Source organism: Sarcophilus harrisii, chromosome 6 (assembly GCF_902635505.1).
Source record: "Sarcophilus harrisii chromosome 6, mSarHar1.11, whole genome shotgun sequence".
Taxonomy (NCBI): domain Eukaryota; kingdom Metazoa; phylum Chordata; class Mammalia; order Dasyuromorphia; family Dasyuridae; genus Sarcophilus; species Sarcophilus harrisii.
In genome coordinates this window covers 85,968,869-85,995,808 of record NC_045431.1, presented here as the reverse complement: position 1 = coordinate 85,995,808, position 26,940 = coordinate 85,968,869, and the positions used below count along the sequence as shown (strand labels likewise).

The 26,940-nt window shown below is 33.5% G+C and overlaps 1 protein-coding gene across 13 annotated transcripts in view; it reads right to left on the bottom strand.

The window, feature by feature from the left end:
• RAPGEF2 (Rap guanine nucleotide exchange factor 2) overlaps positions 1 to 26,940 on the bottom strand; it is a 287,869-nt gene that overhangs the window by 18,423 nt on the left and 242,506 nt on the right. For 12 of the 13 annotated variants that reach the window (XM_023505892.2, XM_023505894.2, XM_023505895.2 and 9 more), the window contains 15 exons: positions 25,534 to 25,711; positions 20,059 to 20,195; positions 19,340 to 19,498; positions 14,261 to 14,413; positions 13,336 to 13,500; positions 11,085 to 11,192; positions 10,786 to 10,989; positions 10,563 to 10,671; positions 9,783 to 10,029; positions 6,081 to 6,238; positions 4,367 to 4,607; positions 2,461 to 2,844; positions 1,376 to 1,587; positions 1,142 to 1,265; positions 470 to 493 (listed from right to left, as the gene is read on the bottom strand). In XM_023505892.2, the coding sequence (XP_023361660.1) occupies positions 470 to 493; positions 1,142 to 1,265; positions 1,376 to 1,587; positions 2,461 to 2,844; positions 4,367 to 4,607; positions 6,081 to 6,238; positions 9,783 to 10,029; positions 10,563 to 10,671; positions 10,786 to 10,989; positions 11,085 to 11,192; positions 13,336 to 13,500; positions 14,261 to 14,413; positions 19,340 to 19,498; positions 20,059 to 20,195; positions 25,534 to 25,711 (2,603 nt within the window). The remainder of the gene's footprint in view (positions 1 to 469; positions 494 to 1,141; positions 1,266 to 1,375; positions 1,588 to 2,460; positions 2,845 to 4,366; positions 4,608 to 6,080; positions 6,239 to 9,782; positions 10,030 to 10,562; positions 10,672 to 10,785; positions 10,990 to 11,084; positions 11,193 to 13,335; positions 13,501 to 14,260; positions 14,414 to 19,339; positions 19,499 to 20,058; positions 20,196 to 25,533; positions 25,712 to 26,940) is intronic. The other variant, XM_012552140.3, reaches the window with a different exon arrangement.

Genomic DNA, 26,940 nt, shown 5'->3' with positions numbered 1-26,940 from the left:
TCATAGGATGAAAATAGTAGTTAGTTCAGCTATAAAAAATGTTAAGTTTATAACACCTGGAGGTCAATCTTATATGCATTCATTGCAGCAAAAGAAATAATGATTTCAGTGGTCAAATCTTCCTTTTCCCCTAAGCATCTGCATTTGGATTATTCTAAGACATACCAATTATATTAGGATCAAGCCAAACTGGATACTTTTAAGTATGTCTGCCCTATTTCTTCTCTAAGTAATTGTTAATTATTTCACAGCTCTCATGTTCATGACCTCAAAAGGAAAAGCCCCAATAGAATAAATGATGTCAGTATGTCATCTAACATTCTGCCAGAGCAAGGGGGTTAACAAAAGAAAAAAAAAAAAGCTAAAGCATCAGAAAATACAAATAGCGGACAGAAGAAAAAAAAAAAAAAAAAGATGCAAATGGATAGAGTAGGATGTACATCTGTGGGTATTGTCACCTTCCACTTACCCCAAACTTCTCCATTTCTTCTTCCTGTAAGTGAGAGCCATGAAGATTGAAGCATGGGTATAGAAAGAGAGACAGAGAAAGATCACAAGCTCAGAAAGAAAGGATTAGGCCTCAGGACAAGCAAGTGTACTAGAAGCCCACAAACATTAACAGCATCATCTCAAACATACATTTTGTTCTCAAATAGCAAGTGTACTAGAATGATGCCATCTGAAAAAACTACAGTACAGTTCCAAAAGAAGAAAAACTGTGTCTTTTCAGGGAGACTAGATTTAAATGCCTTCAATGAAATGTCAGTCATATTATTTAAAATTTGAAACAAAACCCAAACCAGTTGAATTGCCTTTTTTTAAAACAAAACAAAACAAAACAAACAATTTGGCAGTATTGAAAATATTCATCAGATTGTGTGTAGAGCCACAATATCATCATCATTTAGGTGATGTGGATTTTTCAATCTACAAACCATCATTTGAAGTTTTAGCCTCAAAACTTTTGAACTAGAGGCTAACATACCAAGTATTATTTGAAATGACCTACCATCGCTTACCACGTTCCAACATAATTTCTGTTAAAGAACAGATAGGACACAATATTCACTTATTTTTCTGCGTTTAATTTAAAGGAAAACCATGAAGGTAGATTATGTGTTATTAAAGATGAAAAACATACCTAGTTCTAAACATTAGAGCTGGATCCATGTTAACTGAAGCCATTCGACCAACATGACGAATTTCTTTTGCAATCATTCTTAGCTTTTCAAAATTAACCAAGCCATCCACTTTTGAGTCATTTCCTGTAGTTAAGGGAAGGAAAAAAAAAAGAAAGAAAGAAACCAGAATGGTGTTTTCTTCTAAACTACCCACAAGAAAAAGGAAAAAATCCACTCTGAAATTTCCAATTTACCTTCATGAAGAAATGTAAGATCTTTCTTAATTACAGGGAATAGAGGGATGATGGGGGGCTGCAGGTTTTGGCTGTTTAGAACATTGCGATATTTTGCCATGTTTCTAGAAGGATCAAACAGGTCCTGGAGATCCTGAAATAACTTTTCATATTTGCTGGGAAGTTTTTCCCAAGTAGTCCGAAGTCTTGCTACTGGTGCCAGGTTCAACCCACTGGGAAACAATTGAAAAGATGAATTAGGTGACAAGATGTAGAAAACTGTCTTATGAATTGCTATGATAAAAAAAAAAAATCATCTCCTAGTAGCCAAGTTTCCCCTACCTAGTTGTGCACAGAATCCCTTGACATATTCTATCTAATTTGGTAATACGAACTCCTATTGCTATAAAATGTTAATATTTACCAAGCATTGAGTTCCCATCAGCCCTGCAAAAAAAGGTAGTAGAAATATCATAACCCCTGTTCTACAAATGAAGAGACAAAAGCTCAGTGGTGAAATGATTTATCTAGGATCACACAGCCAATAGGAATTGGAGTAGAGATTTCATGCTCCATGTCCATTACTTGCTCTATCACATTATCCTACTCACATTTCAGAGTCCAAAAAACCAGGAATACCTCCATGGCACTTTAAAGCATAGGAATAGGTTCAGATGAAGTAAAATAGAACAATGCTAATGAACATTTTGTAGTGAAAATGATCACATTCTATTATAGTAAGCAAAATCTTAATAATGATGATGATCTCAGCAATAATGTACTGACACAAAATACCTACAAATTTAGTTTGTTGTATAGTATGCAAATTCTTCTACTTAGAAAACTGTGAACATAACATTTTACTTTCTATTTTCTTAAAGGTCTTCAAATTTAAATCCTAAATTTGTCTTAAATCATTAATTTCAACAACATAGACCAGAAAAAGAACTGACCAGGAGTTGTTATTCAATTCACCATTCAAACCCAGTAAAGCTATATAGTACAATTATTCTTACAGATATGTCCTAATCTTTAGTTTGGTAGTTAGATTCAATTTATAAGTGGGATTGAATCTGAAGACAGACCAATCATCTTCATCTTCTTACCTGATGATTGCAAACATTGAGTTAAAATTCTTGCATTCCCTACAGTGTAATGCTATCTTGATGAAATGTTTAATGGTCTTCATCCTCTTTAGCTGGTTGGTCTCTCGTAAAATCTCAGATGCTACCCAAAATGTTTCCTGGTTAATAACTTCTTCAAATTTTTTCAGGTTTACACAGCTTGTTTTTGATTTGAGCTTAAACAAATCATCAATGTATTCTGTGGGTTCAATGTTCCGAAAAAGTTCAAAATTTCTCATAGAGAGTTGAGTAGCGACTTCAACAGTGCTGAGCTGCAAGAGGGAAATCTGACTTTCTCGTAACAACTCCTGAGCATCTTCATCTGAACAGAGTGTTTCTGTCTCCATGTTGTTTTTCAGATAATACCTATGTGAAATAAAATGTCAATGCAATAATCCGTGGAAAGAATAATTCAATCTTTTACCAAAGGATTCCAATAAAAATTCATCGGGGACTCCTGACAACACTTTCCAACTCCAGCAGTAAATATACCAGTTTTCTCATTCAACAGATCATGATGCCACATAAGACACTGGCAACAATTGTCAACTAATAAATCAAATTGAATTTGCTTTTTAAATGGCATTAATTGCTGTCCTTTGCCCCATTTCTTTCTCTTTCTTTTACTTAATTTCCTCTATTACCTTTTCTCCTAATGTAATTCAAAGTTATTCTCATTCAAATGAACCAAGTTTAAAGGCTCTGGGAAAGAAGATAGGAAAGCTTTTGAAGGGGATCTCCCAGAGCCTCATTCTAGTTTTCTTAGCTGGAAAGAATGTTTTGACCACAGAGTAGTAAACAAGATGTAAAGCAGGTTATTTACTTATTTATTTTTGCCTTTGCATCCAAGTAAGGAGACATCTTGGCTCTAGGATTATCTGTGAGCTTCTCTATTGTTTCCCCTTTTCTCAACTGATGAATGAAAGTGAAATTAGGATCTCCAAGGAGTTTTATGCTGTGGGGCAGGTAATTATGATCCTCTCAAAGACTAAAATAGGCAAAATTCAGTATGAGAGAATTTCACTTGAGATGAATTTAGGCTTATTTTATTTTCCTGAAATATCAAACATCTTATATCTTGCTTTTATATAGTACAGATTCTCCTAGGACCAGAAAATATCAAAGCTTCAGTGGTTGATTTGATAACAACTCTGTAAGGAAGTTACAGCAAATTATGATTGCACCAATGAAAATAATATATATAAATCCCTTTGTAAATTAGAAGGGGCTATATTATGATCATTCCCCTTATTAAGGTGTGAAAACTGAGGTGCCCATAAATTATATAACTAGTTATTGACAAGAGTTTGAACTAAGGATTTCCAACCTCTAGAAATTAACTATAAGCCCAGTTATTGTTTCTTTACATAAATTTGGTTACATGGTTTTATCAGCAAAGGCAGGGTTAATATGTCATATTTCTGAAAAATGAAATTAGTCTTGGGTTTCATAGATTTATGAGACAGAAGTTTTCCCAAGGCATTTTCCCTAAAAAGAATAGGTGGAAATGGAATATTGGGTGCCTTTCTTGGATTATATATTGAAATCAGCCTTGCCATTTGCACATTTTCCCAGGGCAAGTAATTATTTATGTCAGAAGAACACTGTAGAATGTGCAATTGATTTATTTTATTAGTTATGAAACAATTCCTGGGAGAGGAATGCTGTTTAAAAAAAAGTTAAGAGGAAAGGCTGGTAAAATGTAAACATTTATAAGACTACTCTAGTCATCTCTTTAAAAACTAGAAGGGGAGGGAATTAATAGTGGAAAGCCAATTAGATAACCATGGATGATTACCCTAAGTCATTTTGGAGCGAGTGAAGCAACTTTAAAATAACCCTTCAAGAGGAAAAAAAAATTGATGTTGTGTGTCCTATGATTGTCTACCTTCCACTTAGTTGTATTCGATCGGCCAGTTTGGAAAGCTGATCAGGAAGTCTTCTTTGTTTAATTACTCCCTCAGGAGTAACAGAGACCTCACACAAGGAGTATTGATCAGGTGTGGCAGTCACAGCAAATTCCCTGATGGCCTGAATGACCACTTCTTTCGCTGTCGTGTCCTTGCTGATCATGATGTACCGGCTCTGCTGGTCTGCCTTAAAAACCCTCAAAACTTGGTCTGGTAAATCTAAAGAGGGAAAAAAAAAGTCATATGTGAATATTTTAGAGGCAGGAAATACAGGAATACAATTTGGAGTCAAATGAAAGGGAGCCTGAAAACTTGACTATGATCAATTATGCCATACTTTTTATTTTCTTCCCTCAATCTGCACTTCCCCCAAGTCATGGCTTGATCAAGATATACAAATTCTAGAATTTTTATCTTAAAGATATGCCAATTACCTGTAGGCAGGAAGACAATCTATGAAGCAAAGTCAAGTAACTCAGAAAAAGAATGAGACTGTGCTTCAATGGATCTGGCAAAGAATTGGAATGGAGTTGTGACATCATTATCAAATCAGTTCTGATTATAAGATAAATGTAAGACTAGTCCAGAAAACAACTCATCATATTGAGAATATTTGAAATACAAATCTCTCTTATATTGGTTTTTTAATAATATGGTCTACTATACAATTTTGCTTGATTCCATTCAACGTACAGCTAATACATGACAGATTCTGGGGTTAGAAACTTGAAGCAATAATACAATCTCTCTCTATTTCCCAGAAATTTATGGTCTAACTGGAAGAACAAAAACAAACACAAATAAAATAAATATTGGTAAATAAAAGAGGTCTGACCAGAATTACAGGGGAGAATTTAAAAGGGAGATATTATTTACAGGCTGAAAAGGCATTATCAAGACAGGCTAAACATTGGTGTCAGTGGTTGGAGGGTTTAGAGAAGTTGAAAGAGGACATGTCAAATGATGTTTACCAGAGTAAACATTTTTGCCAGAGCAAAGCAGGATAAAACACAAATATGAGAATAGGATTCTTGAATATAGAAAGCAGGGATTCTCAGCCTGGGATCTACAGAACCACAGGGAGATTGTGACTAGTTTTCAGAGATTTCTTAAATTTGGATGAGAAAAGAAATTTTTATTTTAATTGCAATCCTTTATTTCAATTATAATTGAACTGCCATTTTTGAGATGGGGTCCAGAACACAAAAAAAGATTACATATTTTTCATCTAAAGGTTTGTAATAGACATTGAGAAGACCATCAACTATAAAAGCAATAGGTCATCCTATTTATCTGGAAATTAAAAAAATTTTTTTCATTTAAAATTAAATTCAATTTCTTTCTAAAATATTAGGTTAAATATGATTAACTAAAGCACCACATATTCATTTAAATTTTAAATATGAATAGATGGGTAAAAGTTAGTATAAAATTTATAAAGGCACAATATTTAATGATGAAAGTAATGTTTTAGAAAGGGCAGCAAGTGATATTTTTATTACAGTACCTCTGAAGTCCTCATAAAGATAGAGAAATTCAGTGTCACCACAAGGTTAAACATGCAATGGAGTCCTTTTTACAAAAGGGTCTGAGTTCTCCTATATATTAACAGCTATGTTAATATGTTATGTTAATAGTTGTTTTTATAAAATTAAATGGATAGAAAAAATAAGTAAAGAATTTGATGCTCACCTGGAGTAGTATTGAAATCTAAAATGCGGTGATGTGACTGCAATAAATCAGGATTACTAGATGATAAAGTTCCACTGACAGGTAATGCCGTTGGGATGTGTTTTGTCTGCCTTAATCCTACAATGCTGTCATCTTGAGACTGGCCAATTCCAATATCACTAATCAAAGAATAAAACAGCAAATGGTTTATCAATAGTTCAAAATTATGTCACTTTTTATGATCTATCCATAATATCCACACTTCAGAACCTCAACAACAAAAATCTAACAATTGAATCTAATCTAAATAGTTTAATTATAACACATACACTTAATATGCTAAGTACTTCTAATATGTAGTCTTTAGACAGAATTGACTATTTTTCACCTGCATGACATGTAATTCTGAGACTAAGTTCTTCCTAACCTCCCCCCACATGCATACACACATGCATACACACATGCATGCACATGTGTAAAAGTGATCAGTATTAACAGTAAATTTCTCAGAATGGAACAGCAGTCAAGAAAAGATATGGTGTGATGATTGAATGAAACAGACACATGGAAAAAAATCATTAGGAATATCTTTTCAGTTCCCATTGGCAAATAAAATACTTCTATGTATGGTCACTGAAGTGTTCAAATTCTAGTGTAAAAAATTCCATTGTAATTCATGGAGAAACTATACATTATCATCTTTGCTGATTAAAAGAAGCATATTGAAATTTCGTGGATTCAGAAATAACTGAAATATACTGAAATCTTTTCCCATAAATAAAAGTTGTAATTACCTTATTAATACCCTGGGGAAAAGAGGCATGAATATTTCTATTTCTTAAAACTTTGTCCAGTCCAGATAACTATGGAAGGAAGTTTGACCCTCTGTAGTATTTCTATTTGGGGTCATATTTTATAGTAACATGTCTTAGAGATTTCTCTACAAATGCTTGGAAATTAGGGAGAACTAAGTAATATAAACAAAAGATTCCTGACAAAATGATAATGAATATTTTGCGTATAGTGAGTTGCCAAATACCATGTGACATGGGCACACCTAATCATCTTATGTCTGGTCCATAAAAAAATAACCAGCAAAAGAATGAGTATTATATATTTTGAGGGAAATGGAAAGTTATGGAAAAGATGTTCTAACATAAAATATACTAGGGAAGGTTATGCTAATTTGCTATATCATGTCTAAAGAAGTAATTTTTTAAAAATGGTAAGTCCTTTTCATGTTAAAAAATGATATTCACATCTACAGTAAGAACTAATGGACTCTGGATGCAGAGAAAAGATTATGATTTTTCACTTTTTTCTTGTTTTTCCCCCTCTTTTTTGGTCTATTTCTTCTTTCACAACATAATTAATATAGAAATATGTTTTATGTGATTGCACACATGTAATTCTATATTGAATGGCTTACCATTGTAGGAAGGGAGAAAATTTGGAACTCAACAATTTTTTTAAAATAAACGCTAAAAATTGTCTTCACATGTAATTGAAAATAATAAAATATTAGTTAAACGAAATGTTAGGTCATTGTAATTTCATTACATAGTCGGGGCAAATTTTCTTTTTAGGCATCTATATCTGCAAATATGAAGGAGATAAAGTTCTCCTGTAAATTTTTAAAAAGACAAAAGGACTTAAAATAAATGAATGTAACAAGCTCTTTTTGTTGAGTGGAAAATAACTGAAAATTGAGGGGATGCCCATAAGTTTGGGAATAGATGAACAAGTTGTAATACATGATTGGGATGCAATATTATGGTGCTAAATGAAATGACATGGTGGATGGCTTTAAAAAAAAAAAAAACAGGGAAGAGTTTTAGGAATCAATGTAGCAACATGAAGTGAAAAACACAAGAAAGGAAAGCTAAGACCTCTATACCAAAAACACTATGAAGGGTTACCAAAGTTGGTGAAAAAGATACTCTGATGGGGTAATCACAGACCAGTATTTCATGTAAAAGACAAGAGTTGTAAGAGTTAACAGTTACATGTTACTTTGCAATGAAACACTTTCCTCACTATAATCCAGTAAAGTCATCATGACTGTTTTATGGAGCAGGGACCTTGAGCTTGGAGACATTGAATCACTTGCCCAATGTCTGTGCCTAAGCTGGGACACATTATTTCAACTCTTAAGTTCAGCCTTCTCTCTAATATAACACAATACAGTGGAGAACTGATGGAAGATAGATGGGGAAAAAAAGAAAAAGGAGAAAAAAAGGCAGAGAGAAGACAAGAAAAAGTGGCAGCAGTCTTGTGTAGCAATCAGATCAGAAGAGGTAACCAACAATACACAGTCATAGTATAGCAGATCAGAGCCTAAAAAGATGGAGATACACTAGAGACCGATGTAAAGGAGACAGGGTGGAGAGAAGAGGAACCCTTTCCATAAACATCTGCTGCTGGGCCAGCTGTTGCAATTGTTCCATCTGCTGCTTTGTGGTTTTTAAAGATAAGAGGAAGAACCCAAATCATAAAAGAGATGGTTCAAATCCATAGCACTGTTCTTGAGAAAACAGTGTTATTTTCTGGGTTACCCCGGAAGGCATGTGACAGCTGTACTGGGAGGTGGGGAAGGGAGGAAGGAGGAAGTGACACAAGGAAGAGGGAATAATGCTGGTGTTGAGGGGCAAGGGAGACAATGGGGGGAATAGAGAGAATAGGGGAATAGAAAGCTGCACCTCAATACAATGTCCTTAAAAATTAAATCACAAAACAATATATGCCTAACATATTTTAGAATATTTCGATTAAAAGGAAGGGAAGGGAATAAGTATTTATCCACCACCTACTATATGCAAGGCATAAAGAGTCTTAAAAATATCTTCATTAATCCTTAAGCAAGCCTGGAAAGTAGCTGGTATTATTATCCCCATTTTTTTTTTTTACATTGTAGAAATTGAGGAAGACAGAAGTAATTAGCTTAAATATTTGAGGCAGATTTAAACTCAGGTCTTCCTGATTCCAAGTCTAGTGCTGTATATCTTCAATTCTACCTAACAGCCTCAAAAGTTAAAATTAAGCACTCTAGCACTTAAAAGTTCTATCCAATCTAATTAAAAAAAAAAAAAAAAAAAACCTCATCTATCCAAAATGACTTGGGCTCCTGCAAAAGTGATTTGTCACTTTAAAAAACCTATTTCATTTCTATTTTTCTAAATACAATGAACAGGAAGGAGCCTTTGCATACATTTCCACAAATGCCCAAATGAGGAGTTCACAAAACAAGTATTTTATTTTCTTTTTTAAACCACTTGTCCACTTGTACAGGGAATTTTTAGCTCATATATTACCAATCCTAAGCCACAGTTAACTCTGCAACTTATACTCTTAGAAAACTGCTCATGGCACTGAGAGATTGAGCGATTTTCCCAGTCTCACAGCCAATATTTGTATCAGGTAGGTCTTGCTATTTCCAAGGCCAGTCCCCTAGTCAGAACACCAAGCTGCCTTTCTAGTCACATTTAACTTTAGAAAAAAAGGCACATGGGCACAATAACTGGGGGTAGAAATCAAGTTGTTTTCTTTATATCTCTATTAAGACAGTAAATATCTCAGAGATGAGATCTGGGAATGTACAGGGTCTGTTCATGTACACACTAAGAATGCACCCATGTATCCATAAAACTATTTCAAAGCTGTTCCATGTTTCCTAAGACACATTAAAGTATCATTTATGCAGAAAATGAAAACTCTGGCACTTACTTGTATGGTTTCTGTGGCAAGATACTGATGCGAGTCTTGTCAAGTATCTTTTTTAGCTTGTTCCTTCCTCCAACGGTATTGGCTTTGCTTTTCTTATTTACTTTTTCAAGTCCCATAACCTGTTCCACATCTACCGCAAGATCTGGGATTGAGTAGCGACTAGCCTTTTTAATGTCTCCAATCTTAGGGAGATGTGGGGCACCATTTCTTTTCTCTTCTGATAATCTTGTTAAAAGTTCTTTAAACACTATATAGAAAGAAACAAAACCTAAATCACATAAATTGTAAGATCTTAACAATCCTGCTGATCAACCGCAGTGGATAAGTGAAATATGTCTAGGGAAGATAGTTCATAAGAGATGGCCAGAGAAGAGCAATTTTATGGGAGACAATTCCATCATTATGGATAAGATTAATGCTTTCTGATGCTATGCCCTTTTCCTTAGGTTAATATTGTTCAGTGCTATTCCTCTCTGCCTCAATATTACTCTAAGAGGTATCCTCTAGGTTTGTGACCACTAAGGCTAAACAGAATTTCTGATATTCCATAAGGAAAAGAATAAATGTAGATTCTTGCCATTAATTTAATGGATTTTCATTTTAAACCCCAGTTTAATCAACATATTCCATATGTCTTTAAAATTAAAGCCCTAGGAAGAATTAAGCATAAATGCCCCATATAATTGAAATCATTACAGTAGAGTGACTGAAGAAATATTTAAAAGAATAGCCCCCTTTCAAAGACAAAATAAAGGATAAGTGGGTATCTGGAACTCTTACCAAATAAGTTGGTTTTCACAGTGATAGATAAATGTGTGTTGTTTCTCAGAATTTCCATGGCTTTTGCGAGCTGAATGTTTTCAAAATTCTGACCATTTACCTCTAAAATCTGAAAATAAAATTACAAAATATATCAAATCTATGACACCATGAGCAAAATATGTAATTTGGGAAAAGGAGATCCTGATATTCAATCTAAAGTCTGGGTTCATTTTTAGCATACCTGGTCCCCACGCTTCAAGCCTGCTTCTGTTGCTTTGCTCCCTGAATCCACACTATCCACAAAGATACCAAATCCTTTCTCAGAACCTCCAAGCAAAATGAAAGGTAAAGGAGCTTCCCGTGAAGGCTTCGTGAGTGTCATCAATCTCCGCTTAGCTTTAGCTGCACATGCAATATTTAATAGCCTCAGGTGTCCACCCATTTTCTGTAAGAGTTCAAAAAGGGTTGCATAAATAGAGATTACTATGCTGACAAAAAAAAAAAAAAAATACTTGAAATGCAGCCTTGCATCTATCTTACCTCTCTCTCCAAATTGTTTTCAAACTCTTCTAGAAATCGAGTCATGGCAGGATCCCCTTCAAAGTCATTGAAGTGATTATTCACCCACAACAACACTACCCGTGTAACCTGAAAGTCAATTTATTCTTCAGTAAGTTTTTCTTCTTAATTAAATTTAACAGGATTAAAAAAAAAAACCCTTCAGACTCTAGTTTTAAAATTAAAAATTTAGAAATTTAGCAAAAGAAAAAACCATAAAAATTCCTATTTCTAGAAAGACAGTTTTTTCTAAGGACCATGCTTTCATAAAGTAAATGGCTTGCCAATTATTTTTCATAGAGAAGGGGCTACCAATACATGGAGATGATGGAAAGGGTATTGAGGAGAAAGAACAGATGAGAAAGAGCCAAAGAGAGATACTGCTCTGATTACCTCCCTTCCTTCTTCACAGTCTGGTTGACTGGTTCAACCATTCACCCTCTGTTATTCTTGAATCCCTCCTGCATGGCCCAATGCCCCTTTGGGTGCCATAACCTTAGGTGTCTTTACCACCTAGCCTTTTCCATTCCCATTCACGAGAGGTTCAGTGCTCCTGGGCACAGTTTCAAAATAGTTTCACATTAAATATGTGTTATCTAATTCCAACTGGGCTCTAGTTGTTGTATTACAATTCATTTACTCTTTCCTGAGCAGTTCCACATTTGTCAGCGAAATAGTTAATTCAAACTTTCTTCTCTCTAGAACTTCCTGTGCTCTTTCCACTCTGTTCCGCCTCCCCCCATCTTCCATTCTCTCCTCCTTGCCAAGGGTAGCCACTCTATTCTTCTTCATTCAGCACCCTACAGTAACCTGACATTATCATTATCTTCATCACCATCACCACCACGATGATGATGATGATGATAAAGAGCATTCTCACAGTGCTTTAAGATTTGCAAAATACTTTACAAACATTCTCATTTTATCTCCATAACATAATATTAGGAAGTAGTTGCTAATATTATCTAATCATGTTAATTTATCAAAGATAAATAAACCGAGGTAGACAGTTTGTTCAATGTCACTTTACTGGCATCTAAGGCCAGATTTAAATTCTATTCTTCTTGACTCTGCATCCAGTACTTTTTCTACTGTGCCATCTGGCTACCCTCAATTATTCCTTTCTCATCTTCAATGTCACATTCATCACTGACTCCTCTGCTATCTATAAAACATGACCAAGTCTCAACCATCCTAAAAAATGTTCATTTGATCTTGTCATTCCTTAAAACTACTAATCTGTATTGATCCATTTTTTTCTCCTTTCTCTTCAATTCCCAGTCACTTCTCTGTTTTGCAATCTAGTTTCTGATCCTACCACTTGAAAAAGGGGATTGGAGACTCTAAAATTACCAGATACTCTTTTAACACTAATTTTCTTTTGTTAGTCCTGAGTTCAGTTAATGGAATTTTAATTTAACCTGATTAAATGTGAGACTACATACTTCACAAATATGTAGGGCTAACTCTTACAAATGTAACTCCTACAAACGCCTTTTTAAAATTAAGTTAAAAGGTGCTAGTATTGTAAATTTTTGTTTATGATGAGATATCTAAATCAGGGCTTCTTAACCTGGATACCATGAACTGGTGTGTCTTTGTGTGCATGCGCACAGTCACACATGTATATTGTTACACACACACACAAACCAGAACATCAAGGGCAACAAGATATACATGCATACATATAATTCATTTCATACACACACACATACACATACACATACACATACTTCAATATAACTTGTTTTTTTCTGGAATCCTGTGCATTTTATTCTATGCCTTTAAGAACACCATTCTGAGAAGGGTCCATATGTTACCTCCAGAATGCCAAAGACAACAGTAATGCAAAAATTAGTGAATTGCTCCTGTTCTAAAATGTTACAGATTTGACTGTCTCCTAAAGTTTAGTTTCAATAGTTTAACTGCTTTTCATTATAAGTCTATTCATGCCATTTTTGGTTGCAAAATCATCCAAGAACTAGGAATGTACATTTTCAATATGGTTTATCTTAGACATCCATCTGAAGTTAACTGGCATAAGATACAGATAGTTATATGGAAGGAAGGAGAAAAAAATGGGGAGAGGGAGTAGAGAAAAAGACAGGGTAAGAGGGAGGAGGAGAGAGAAAGAGAAAGAGAGAAAGAAAAAGAGAGAGAGGGAGAGAGAAAGAGAGAGAGATGCTTTTACTAATTTGATATTTAAAAGCTGATATAAAAATTTTTTTCCAACCTTATCCCTGAGGCTAGGGTCATTGAACCACTCCAATAACTTTTTCCCCACTTCCATTGGACTAGACAGAAAAGTCCTATAGGTCAGCAGGAAATCCTCTATAAATGTTGGATCCACCACTGAATGTTCTTCAACCAAATGCATTGTTAATCTTTCTGAAGTGCCCTATGATAAATAAAGAAATAATTGTTTTATATGAATAACATCTTACATACATAAAAGAAAATTCATTTAATTCACTGACTGTGTCCCCAAATACCGAAAGGATCAAATGATAATCAGTCTCTGATATAGTAAAAATACAAGTCATCAACCTGAGTAAATTAAAAATCTAGAAATCTAACATCATGGAAGAGATAAGATTTCTTCTGTATTTTTAATTTGGGGTCATAAACACGAAAAAAACAGTGGTATCAAACAAACAGAAATGGGAGCCCCTAAACTGAATATAAAGATGCCTACAAGTCACTTGAAAAGTACATATTAACATTATCTATGTTCTATTAGAATTTTTATTTAGCTTGGGAATGCAAGATTTTGCAAAGATAAATGCTAAAAACTATCTTTGTATGTATATCTTTGAAAATTAAAAGCTACTGTTAAAAAAAAGAATTTTTATTCAGTTTGTTAAATATTTTTGAATTACAGTTTAATCTTGGGTGTTGTGTACATACCACATGGTTTGATCTCTCTGGCTTAGAATATAAATTCTGCAAGTTTTTTTTTTTTTTCTGCATCATTTTTTTTTAATCTAGCAAAGTACCCTGCATATAAATAAGTACTTTACTTTTTTTTTTTTTTTAAATATTCAAGTCAAATTTAAATAATGTGAAGATAAAATCTTAGGCAGATCTGAACTATTTAATTTAAATAATTAAGTAGAATAGTCAGCCGTTGAGGGGTGTTTTGTTGTTTTTTTTGTTACCTTGATGACAATGTGACCTTTTCTCGTTCCAGTACGGTCAAGTTCTCGGTGTTCTTTCACCATAACTATCTCTCCTTCCTCTTCCACCTTTTGCATGTTCTTTTCCACCTGGTTGAGAATGCGGCAGTAATCCTGCTGGGCTATGCAGACAAACTGGAAGGTATGAGACATTACCAAGCAATTACTAATTTAAAATTTTTTTTCAATTAACAGAGTAAAATATACATGAATAGAATTCTCCATTAATTATAATGGATGGTTGTTTTATATGTATTGATATTTTTTACTTTGAGAAAACTTCCAATAAGAATTCTATAGAAGTATTTTTAATGATAACAGAACAATTTTAATGAAAGTTTCTGTTAACTTTCATTTGCTCACTGTTTTAAGCTTTTTTTTAAACACTATATATATTTTTATGCTAACTATAGAAAAAGTTTAAAATGGAAAAGCATAAAATGAAAATGTTTCTTTTGTGTTTCAATATGTTCCACAAAAATTTAAATAATGATATTACTCATGATCCAGTCCAGCATTTTCCATCTCAAACTATATTGGACACTGGTAAGAAATCAAAATCCTTCATGTGAACTACGCTTTATTTTGTATAACTTAGCAGTTGTGGGGATGTGGATAAGAGGGTAGGAAGTAGGAAGAAAGGAAGGAAGGAAGGAGGGAGAGAAAAGACTATCTCTTTCTACTACAAGATGTTGCAACAAAACATAATTTCCATGAAGTTAACATTGAAGTTCAAAGATAAGAGAGATGATAAACTTCAAGTAATATACACTTACAACTATATATTTCTATAACCTTTGAATAAAGCTTTATTAATAGGCTATAAAACTCATATAATTATTTTTAAATCATATTTTGTGCCAAAGTCAGTCCTTAAATAGTGAAAAAGAAAGATCTAATTGTGACACAGACATCCAAGAATCATTTCTCTCTGTTGCCAACTATAATGTATTTCAGAGATAAGAATAAACTACTCAAAAAATAATGGTTTTTTTTATAAGATTATAGAGGCAATCCTACTAGTGGGATGAAAATCATTTTAAGCATCTGGATTCATAGACCACTGAAGTAATAACTTAGCTTTTAATAACTGAATAGTTTTTAGCAGGGTTTAAAGAATAAGTTTTCTTCATTTGAATTAATTTAGTCTGAACCGAGAAATCACTTGATAATTGAAAAGTCAAAGTTCACCATTCTTTATCAACCTATGATGTGAACAACTGGATTTAATGACAAAGTTGTCTATAACTTTTTCATATTGAACTGGCTGAGATGTTCTATTTATTATTTTTTAGATTCACATAACTAGTTATAATATTTTAAAACCTGTCACACTTATATTTCTCAAAAATACTTTTAAAAGTAAGTTGTGTCCCTTTTTTTGGTAATACAGAAGATATTCTAGACAGGTGTCAATAAAAATATCACTGAAATATCCAGGAACAATTTATGGGATTGGAGAGATTTCACTTACCAATCCTGTTTTTATGATGACAAATTTATAAAAAATATTAAAATGATTGCTTTCAAATGTAAATCTAAAGTGAAACATGTATCTTCTTTAAAATATTTTAATATAAAGCAACATAAGTACTTTAGGCAGAGAGATGAACTAAATTGGATCGTCCTTAGAGATTTAAATATAAATGGTAAAAAACAATCCATATTAGATTTTAGGCATAGATTTTTTTTTATTGCCCAGCATAACCTTATTTTCTATATCAATAACCTGACAGAAGGATTATAACATATGCCATGATATGAAAAAGAAATTTTAGATAAAAACAATCTTATTTGATCTCAAAAAGACTTGTTTGCCCCTTCTAATAGATTTATTAACTTCACACTTTTAAAATAAGAGCAGTCAACATCTCAAGATGGGATGAACCTAACAAAAATGAATTATGCTTCTATTTATAACTGTACTCACAAGACTGATTTTAGAAATAAAGCGTTACACATAAACAAGTAGTAGTAATATATGAAAATATTGTTTGAGCTTGAGTCTTAGTGATAGTTTCAGCTGTTTATAACCAATAAATGTTTAAATAATTCCTTAATTCAAACTGACAATTTCCTTTAGGGGGAAAAAATGACATGACAAAATAAATAAATTAACACAAATTAAAGAAATATTATAGTTAACTCTCAATTATCCATGGCAAACTTGTTTTCTAATTCAGAAAATGCTTTGTAAATTAAAATGCCACATTACCTCCACTTTGCTCAGGAACAGATGAACATAATACGCCAATTTAATGAGGCCAGATAAATCTATTTAGTCTGGTACTTTCCATCACTTCCCATTTCAAGGATAAGCAATGGCCCTGGGATATCACTGGAAGGCCTAAGACATAGGTAGTGAAGAAGAATAAAGGAAGGAAGAATGGGAAGAAGGTAGAAGAAGAAAGAGAAAGTACAGGAAAAGAAAGGAAAAGTTGTATATATGGAAGGTGCAATAGAGTCAGTGGGATCACTAGTTGCCTGCAAGCTATTCTGACCTTGCCCTCCAGAACAAACCAAGCCAAGAAAACAGCATATTTGAAGAGAGAAAGTAGAAACCAAAAGAAGAAAGGGAACTCCCTTCTGCTCTCTAAAATCTCAGCAAAATCTTTTCAAGCAAATAAACCAGAAATATAAAAAGAAAAAAATTCTAAGTGCCATATCAGAAAGAAAACATGTCCCACTTTAATCTAAAGAGGTATAAGGAAGGTACACATATGTGAAAGTGTCCTATCCCGTATAAGATGGCACTAGATTGTCTTATGGTAATAGTAGATTTAAGGCTGTAAGGAACCACAATAAGTTGAAATGCTGCACTTTTACAAATAAGAAAACTGAAGTACAGAAGCAAAAAAGTGACTTTCTCAGAATCACACAGCTAATAAGTATCTGAGGCACAATCTGAACCCAGTTCTTCCTGACTCCAAGTCCAGTGCCCTATCCACTAGATCATGCATAAAAATGTAGGACTGAGTGCTCACTCATTTAGAGTAAAAAACTTTCAGGAGTTTTTATTTTTCTTCAAGTCAACCACGTTAAACATGTTAAGAAACAAAACTTGTCAGACAAGAAACTTCTGAAGTCATCCAATATGATTTGCATTTTCAAAAGCAGGACAAAATAACTCAGTTTTGCTTTTCTAAGACATAATAATGTAATCTGGGCTATCTAATGTTATTTTTTATAAGCAACTGAGCATTTGATTTAACAATATTTGACACCTCCAGACATAATCATATGTCTACTTCTTATATTCTAACTACTTATGAAATAAATGCCATTCTTTTAATTATCAGGGTATTAATGTGGTAATGGAATCATTAAAACCAAAACAACCCTTTCTTAACCTTTTTATGGATGTGGCATCCTAATCACATTCACTGTCCCAAGATCTCCCCAGCAGGGATTGCAGAAAAACTGATCAGCAATTTTCACTGAGAATTTGGATAACTTCCCTTCTTTCTTGAGTTAGAGTTTTAGCAGTGATTTATTTAATATTTTTAAGGAGCAAAATTCTTAGGATGACAAAAAACAAGAATGCATTAAAAATACAAATACAACAAATTTTGGAGATTATCTGCTTTTTTCCCTCCTCACTGCCACACAATGGATAATTGAGAGTTAACTATTTAGCCTTCATTACATTGTCTCTATACCAATATTTAATACAAATATTTCATTAAAGTCATGTTGTTATTATTTTTCCCATAATAAAGATATTTGACAAGGTAAATAGGACCATAAATTCCATTTCTCCTTGAGCCACTTGTTATCATTCCCTGAGTAAACAGCCAGATAAATTGATTCCTATGAATTTTTCAATTTATAATAACTGTGGTAATAAAAAATGTCAAATTAGCATTTCCCAAATTTTTTTCATAAATCAGTTAAAAATATGTGTAATATATGTAAATCAAGTTAAAAACAACAAAACAAAACACAATTCTCATTGAGATATGTTAAAGGTATGAAGAATAAACTAGCAAAAACTGAAAATTTATCCTCTGTACCAACCGATTCAATGAGATATGATGCCATGACTGAATTTAAATATTTCATTGCATTTATTACTCTGGTAAGTCCTTCTCTAACTTCAAGAATTTATGGTAATTTTATAGTTTGATATTTCAGAGTTTCAATTAATCTTATGTTTTATTGGTCCTTCAGCCTTTGTATTTGATCTACTTTATTCTTTCACAGCCAATAAGTAAATAAATATGTATATATACAAATATATAATTGCAATTTTTTGTTGACAGATGCTAAATTTACTCATTCCATTTTAGATATTTTTTTCTCATTTTGGTTCTCACTAACATCTTTTAGAGGACATTGGGTAACAAATCCATAAGTAATAATATCTCACATTTTCTTTCTTCTATTTTTTCTATAAATCTTCTATTTATTCTATAAATGTCCTATTTCATATAGTCATCACATCTCTACTATATTCACAAATGTTGTGGAATATATCATAATTTTCACAATTTTAAGACTCAGATCTCTTTTACTACTAGAAATCTTTTTTTTCTGATTGTTGCCATAACTAAATTTCTTCAGAACAGTTCTAGTTTGTTTTGTTATGGTCTAATAATTTATAAGAGAAAAAATTTAGCATGGAGATTAATCCACAATTAATTCTTTTCCTGTAATTCCTTTCCCTCTCCCTTGTTCTAAAACTTGGTACTCAATGATATTATTAGTGATTCTAAATGTTATAATACTCTTTATTTATCCATCACATTTTTGAAGAATTAAAAGCATTTTGGATATGTTTACTTTCATACTCATACTGAGACCAAATGAATTTCTCTTAAGTTCATCTTTTCTTTATATTTCTTGTCCTTGGGTCTGGTTTTTAGTAGGCACTAAAAATATCATTGAACTGAACACTAGCAATTTTAAATCTTTATAAATGTACTATGAGTAATTTGCAAAGAGCACTGCCCAAGTTTCAAGGAAATTTTCTTAACACTAGGGCATACCTTTTTGCAAATAGGCACTTGGCAAGAGAACAATAACATATGTTTCCTGTATACATATATTTATTTTTTTTACCTGGCAGTCATCCACTTTTGTCCTCATTACTCCTTTCATATATTCCTTATCCATAGTGGGGGACACACCAAAACTGTTCCCCATACATAAAATCTCTGTTCTCCCATCTGGATATGTCACTTCCACCGAACCATTTAAGATTACACTCCAGGAGTCCAGCTAAACAAACAAACAAACAAACAAACAAAAATTATAAATGGTCAAAATCATCATTTTCACTGATCATTTCCCTTGTCCCCATCTACAAATTCAGAAGTATTTATAATTTCTCCTAACTCAAAGAAAGTGGAGAGTTGGGGGAAATGTAAACCCAAACAACCAGTCACATAATATCTCAGAAATAATATTTCTTTTCATTCTTTCAGAAAAACATATTTGGAAATAAGTATTTCTTAAGGAAACAAAATTCATTAATATAAATAAAATTAATATAATAATATTATATAATATAATAATAATAATATTAATATAAATAAGTAATGAAAACTCTAGTGCCGCCTCTTGAAATTGTGGAACAGAAGATGGGAGGGCAGGGCTTCAAAGTGTCTGCATTACTCACAACTTAGGAGTTAGACATAGATAGGGAACATGAAGAGGGAAAAAAGAAAGGATTGAGAAGGAGAAAAGGTTTTCAGCATTTTCCAACTTTTAATGTAATTGTAATGATCAATTCTGAGCTAATAACTTGAACTCTGTAATTTGAGGGAAGTACTGCTTACCTCTTCTCCATCATTTAACACTATAGTTCCTGCTCTTTCCACCACTGCAAATACCATCACAGCACAGAGTTCTCTTCTAACAGACATTGTCATGTTAGCAAAAGCAGGCAACTGATGCATAAATTCCAGAAGTTGTTCTGAAAAACAAAAATCACCCTTGATTTAAAAAAAAAAAATGACAAAATAGCAGATTTTGTTAATGATTGTTCTAGCAAAAGAGTGTTTTAGTGTTCTTTTCTTTCTCTATAATCTTGTTTTTTGGAGATAGATGGTATTGCAACTGAGCTTAGATCAAATGTAGGAATGGAAGCAGATCTTTGAAGGTCTTCAGTTCAACCTGCAACTGAAGAAGTTCTTCTAAAAGATGCCCAACTAGTAGTCATTCTTTTCCTTAAACTTTCAGGGACAGGGAGTGCAATACCTCCCAAGGCAACTCTTTCCAGTTTTAGATAGATCTATCATTACTAGGTTTCTCTTTGCATCAAATTGAAATATTTCTCTTCACTATTTGTTGATATTCTTCAGAATCAAGTGGGCTGGCCCTTATTGGACAGAAATTTCCAAGTAGAGAGGACTTGGCAGATGATATGGCACTTTCTCATAACTCTTAAGAATCTAGTGTCCCCAGAATGCCACAATTAGGAACCCAAGTAGGACTTTGTCTTTACTTTTAAAAAAGGGGGGGAGGGGAGGTAGGGGGGAATAGACAAATTGATGTAGATTAAAACAGCAGTCTATATTCTAATTGCTATACAGAAGTTAGCTAAATGAGTTGAGGTAAAAACCTAAACCATCTACCCTCTCTGACCAACATTTGAAAGAATTATGGAGCAATGGACTGAGGGTTAACTGACTTGATATCAGGAAAGTGTGGATTCAAATACTGTTGTTTGAGGATGAGGGCCACTTGTGAAGATCAAATAACATGGTTTCAGTCATTGTGAGGCATCAGTAAAAATTTACTTAAGCTAAACAGCAACTATTTTATTTACTTTTTCTTGGATAGAAAAAATGGAGTAGAGAGGAGAAAAAGAAGTCATTCCAAAGAACCAGATCAATGAGTAGCCTCAATTAAGTCAAATTTCATATCAAAGAAAATATAGATGATTAAAGAGAGGCAAACTCACAACACTAGGTAAAAGGATTAAAAAAATTCTTAAATGGTTTTTATTTTTGGACAAATGCACTATGAAAAATTTATAAACCTCTTGTTATTCTATTATGTTTTATCTTTTATGCTAAATGGTTATTTAAATAACACTAACATACACAAGTTTATATTTGCAAATTATTTAATCTTGTGAAAACAATTTAGGTTCCATGGAGCTTTAATTCACTATGGATAATGACATAAGGAAATTGAAGGGAAAAATAAATAAGAACAAGTATAGTGTAGTAGGAAGAATTGTCAATTTGAGATCACACATCTAGAGCTTCAAGGATGCCAACAGGGAGGAAAGTAACTTTCTCCTTGTTATTTACAGTTGAGAAAAGAGGGAATATATGCCCAAAGTCAGCAGGCAGAACATCCCAGCAGGATTTGAATTCAGGTTTTCTGACTCCTGAGCTCATTTTGCTGAAATTACATACTTCTTTTTAAATAAAAGTCTGTTGCTCTACCTTACAAGTTGTTGTAAGGAAAGTGCTTTGTAAACTTTAACAGATAAACATATTCAATCCTTTTTTGGGTAAAATGGACAGCGGCCAATTTTCTAGCATCAAATCACAATCTTTAAATTCCTCTGAATGATAGCTTAAAAACTATAGTTTCTAAAGTCCCCAACTTTCCCTACTAGAAAAATACATAGACTATCTTAGAAGATAACAATAGGGGGAAGGAGGAAGGAGAGAGAGAGCTTCTCATAAGTGATGCTCTTTTTAACTTGGAAAAAAAAAGTCACAAGCCACTGATGTTACAGGAGGAAAAGAAGGTGAGCACATACATATGAACAATCTAGTATCATGATGAAGAGTGGTCAAATTAATCTGACAAATAACATATTTAATTGTTGTCATGAAATATTAGTCATGAAGGAGAAAGTTACCCAAAATTATTGTAATTAGGATTACTTTGATTACCTGTTTTAAGCTTCTGGTATCTATATATAGCATTAGTGGGAGGAAGGAGGTTTCAATAGTATTTTATTTTTCCAAATACATGTAAAGATAGTTTTCAAAATTTGTTTTTGTAAGGCTTTGTGTTCCAAATTATTCTCCTTCTCTTCTTTACCTCCATTTTCCCCAAAACAGCAGGCAATATGATATAGGTTAGACATGTGCAATCATTTTAAATATATTTCCATATTTTTCATGTGGTGTACAGATTAGTGTAGACGGATTTCACTGAAAACAAATATAGTTTAATCTTTCTGTCACGTTCCCACTCTCTATCTCTGAGACACACACACACACACACACACACACACACACACACACTCCAATAGCTGGTATTTATAGTGTTCAGAGGCTTACAAAGCGCTTTCCTTTTTTTAAAACAAACAAACAACAACAACAACAAAAACCCACTATGGTTTAAGGATTATTATCCCTATTTTGGGAAGCAGTATCTTTGGCCCAAAATGGCTAAATGATTTGGTAGATTGGTAAACTGGCCCCAGAAGCACTAGTCATGAATCCTAACCTTTATTTGAGAAAGTTCCCTGGGCAGTTATTTTGCACCACTTTTTTCAATTCACAGCCCTATCAAAAACTAGGATTATGGGGTTAAGAGCTAGACATTGAACACACATTGAGTCCAAGACTCTCATCTTACAAGAAACTGAGGCCCAAATAATTTAACTTATATAACTTGCATTATATAGTTGGTCAAACATCTGAAACACAATTAGACCTCAGATCTTCCTGACTTTAAGCTCGGTGCTTTATTCATGCATTCCACCAAGATTCCTCAGGTGTCATCTGAGGGTTCCTACTAGTCCTTGGCCCATCCTATTCTCAGAACACAAAATTGAACCATGATAAAGACCTCACTACCTCTAAGGTCTTCACCAATATAATTTCTCCTGAAATAGTTTTTCAGGATACAGGTATGTTTACAAAAACAGGTGGTGAACAATGTTGTTTCAGTGCTAGGATACCATTTTTTGGAGCTTCTGCCCAGACCTATGGGAATATCATCATCAGTCTCATGTCTCTCATCCTCACTGTTCTAATACAGAACAAAAGTTTATTTTTACATACTTCTAATTAGTATATTATATTGCTGTGCCCTTCACCAGCTCATTTTCTTCTGCTCTTGGGATTAAGAGGGTTTCACTTTAATAACCCAACTATGACAATATCAGAAATTTATATTAGATTTTCTAAAAGGGGATAAAAAAAAATCTAAGAACAAGACAAACTTCACATACTTGACAGCTTTGCCAACAGATACCTTTTTTACATTCTTGCTTCTCACAGTATTCAAGAATCACAGAATTTGATTGAGAATCTGAAGAATCTCAATAACCAATCTAGCTAAATACATGCACAATGAAATTTCCAATATAACTTGGCCAACAAGTGGTCATTCTAGCCTTCAAGATAAAATACAATATCCTCTGTTTGCTGCTCAAACCTCTCATAACCAAGTCATCTTTTAATATTCCACTCTTCTTAAACCTTATTCTCCAACAAGTTCTCTTTGATCCAGACACACTGGCCTCCTCACCAAGATACTCAATCTCTTCCCTCCAGGCATTTTGGCTGTCCACCAAGCCTGTGGATGCTCTTCCTTTTCTTCTCTATCTACAGATCTCTGGCGTCTTTTAAGTGCTTATGAAAAATTTATTTTCTTTAGGAAGCCCTTCTCCATCCCTCTTAATAGTTGTACTTTCCCTATCTTAATTATTTCCTGTTTTCTCTGTATATAGCTTGTTTGTATATATTTCTTTGTTTATCTCCCCAGTTAATGATACTTTGTATAACACTTGAAAGTTTGTATTTTACAAATATCATCTCAGTATATTCTCATTAAAATCTTGGAAGGGAGATGCTATTATTTTCCCTATTTCACAGTTCAAGGAACTGAGACAGACTGTAAGTGACTTGCCCAGGATCATGCAACTAGCAAGCATCTGAAGTTGGATCTTGAGTCCAAGCCCAGCACCAGTCCATGAAGGCAAAAGTATTGTTTTTTGCCTTTGTATCTCCAGTACTTGAAACAAAACAGCTACTTAAATATTTACTGACTGCTAGATGAGCTCCAAGGAAGGGGATCCCACCAGCTTTTAGGCAGCCCATTCCACTTTTAGACAGCTCTAATTGCTAGGAAGCTTCTCCTTGAAATCAAGCCAGTAACTTCCTTCCACTGTTCCTGGCTCTGCATGGGGCTAAATAAAACATGCCTAATACTTCCTCCTTAGGACAGCCCCACATTCTCCTGAGTCTGCTCTTCTCTAGGCTAAAAAACAAGGATAAACTCATTCTTAGTCAACAGAAATCTGTCTTAATAGAGATATTGCTTGTAAAATTAACTAATATATACAGTTACTTTATTCACAATAAATAAGCCAAACAATCCGAGATCCAGGGCTGAAAGGGAGTCCAAGGGCCAACTAATCCAATCCACTCACTTGAGAAATGAGGCAACTATTTGAATATCAACAAACAGTAATAAAGAGCTGACAGATTATCTTTTCTGATCTATACAGTCACCCAGTGGATAAGATATTATTATTCCATTTAAAAATGAGAAAATTGAAGTTCAGAGATTAGTTGTCTTCAAACTGGTCTCTCCTGATTCCAACCCCACTGTTATTTCTATTTACAATGTTTCTAGATTCTAAAGAATAATAGTACTTAAACGTGAGATGCACAAAGTTAGAGAAGCCACCCCAAATGTTCATAGGGACTATTTGTGCCCAATCTGTAGCAGAACATTCCAAGCTTATATTGGTCTGATCAAACACACTGTAACTTGATTTTAACATAGTGATGTCATTTTGGTCATCCTAGAGAACAAAGGACAATACCCAAACAACCAATGAAGAGATAGTTTCCTGACCTGGGAGACTCTTGTATCAATATAGTCAGAGATCCAGTACCTAATCGCTATTGTTTAGTGAAAGATAATTATTAGTACTATTAAGTACACAAAACACAAATATAATTCCTAATAAATGTGTGTTTTATACATTTAATAATACTAATAACTCCTTATAATTGTATAATGCTTTGTAAAAGTATTTTCCATATACATTAGCTCATTTGTTTTAACAGTAATCCTATGAGGTAAGCAGGGCAAGTGTTGCTATTTCTAATTAATTCACGAAAAGACAGGTTTAGAAAAAAAAAAAATTTACTGATTTTGCCTAACTAAAGTAACCAACAAGTAAGGAGTAGAGTCAGTGCCAGAACTGAAATATTCTAGTTTTCTTTCTACCCTTACATGAGATGATCTGAGGAGGTCTGAAAATTGAGCACTGGTTAAATACTTTAAACTCTTCTTTGACAACTTTCCCGATGCCAACTTACCAATGTCATCATCCGTCCTATCAATGGGATCTTTTTCCAAACAATCTCTAACAATATCCCTACTCATCAAAGGATCCGAGGCCCTTTCAATGTCCTCTTCATCATCATCATCTTCTGAATCCACTGCGGTTTCTGGCAGCCCACTCAGGTCCATATCACCAGCCTCACTTTCTGTGGCCTGAAAGATCAGAATAATACTTATTTAGAAAGGAAGACAACCCCACACAATCCACACATGGTTAACTAAAAAATTTTTAAGTGATCTTTCCTCCCTGTATAAATGTTGATCTATCAGTTATCAAGATATACCACCAGGTCCTCATATAATATCTTGAATTAATTCTGCAAAAACCTATTATAAGAGAAAATCAATACAGGTAACAATTCATTCAATGGACTCCATGCTTTAATTACAATAGGATTCTGCAATGTTAGTATTTAGTTTTAATGATTAATATTATTATAAAACAGAACAGGTTAGAGGAACATTATATGAGTTAGACTTAATTCCTTTATTGTCCATATTGTTCCTATAACAATGCAATCATAAGTATAATCTGTCCCCTTCCCTATCTCCTATTTCAGAGTTGGATTTACAAAATGAAAATTACTTAATATAGTTTCTCTTACTTGATCATAAGTACAGATTATAGGTTCTTAAATATAAAGCTGGAAAGTCCTTTAGATATTATCTAATACAATTCATCATTTTATATATGAAGAAATCAGTGCTCAGAGATTTAAAATATGTGATCCAATATCATACAGGGAGAGCCACAATTTGAACAAAAACCCTTTAACTCTGGAATCCAGGTCTATTTCCATGGCAATGATGCAGTAACATAACCACCAGATTTAAAAGTTAGAATACCTGGCTTCAAGTTTGATCTCTGCCATTTGTTAACTGTAAGATCATAAGACAGAGACAGAAAAGGATAGAAGAAGAGAAAAGAGGGAAATAGAGCAAAGAAGGGTGTTAGAATCCTAGTGTTAACTCAATGGAATTGATACAATTCGTATTGGTTCAAACATTAGAGCAAATCCTGACAAGGTGTTAAGTCACTAGTATTGATAGAAACAATGCTTAAGTTAACACCTTTGAGAGTTCACATATTAGCTCACACATTAGTTCACACGTTTGGGAGATTTCAGGGTTCAGTATGAGATATCCAAATTCACATCTCCTATAATCCCATTCTCAGAGGAGGAGTCAAACTTTGAGTTTACACCTCTAAAAGAGCATAAAAACAGCTGAGCTCAGTCAGGAGAGTTCAGATTGAGAGGGGAGCGTCAGTTGGAGATTGAGAAGCCATGAGTCAGAGTTGAGCTAGAGGCAGAAGCTGGAAGAGCTAAAAGACAAGCTTCAAGAGCTCTTAGAACCAAGAAGGGAAATAGGCCTCTAAGAAA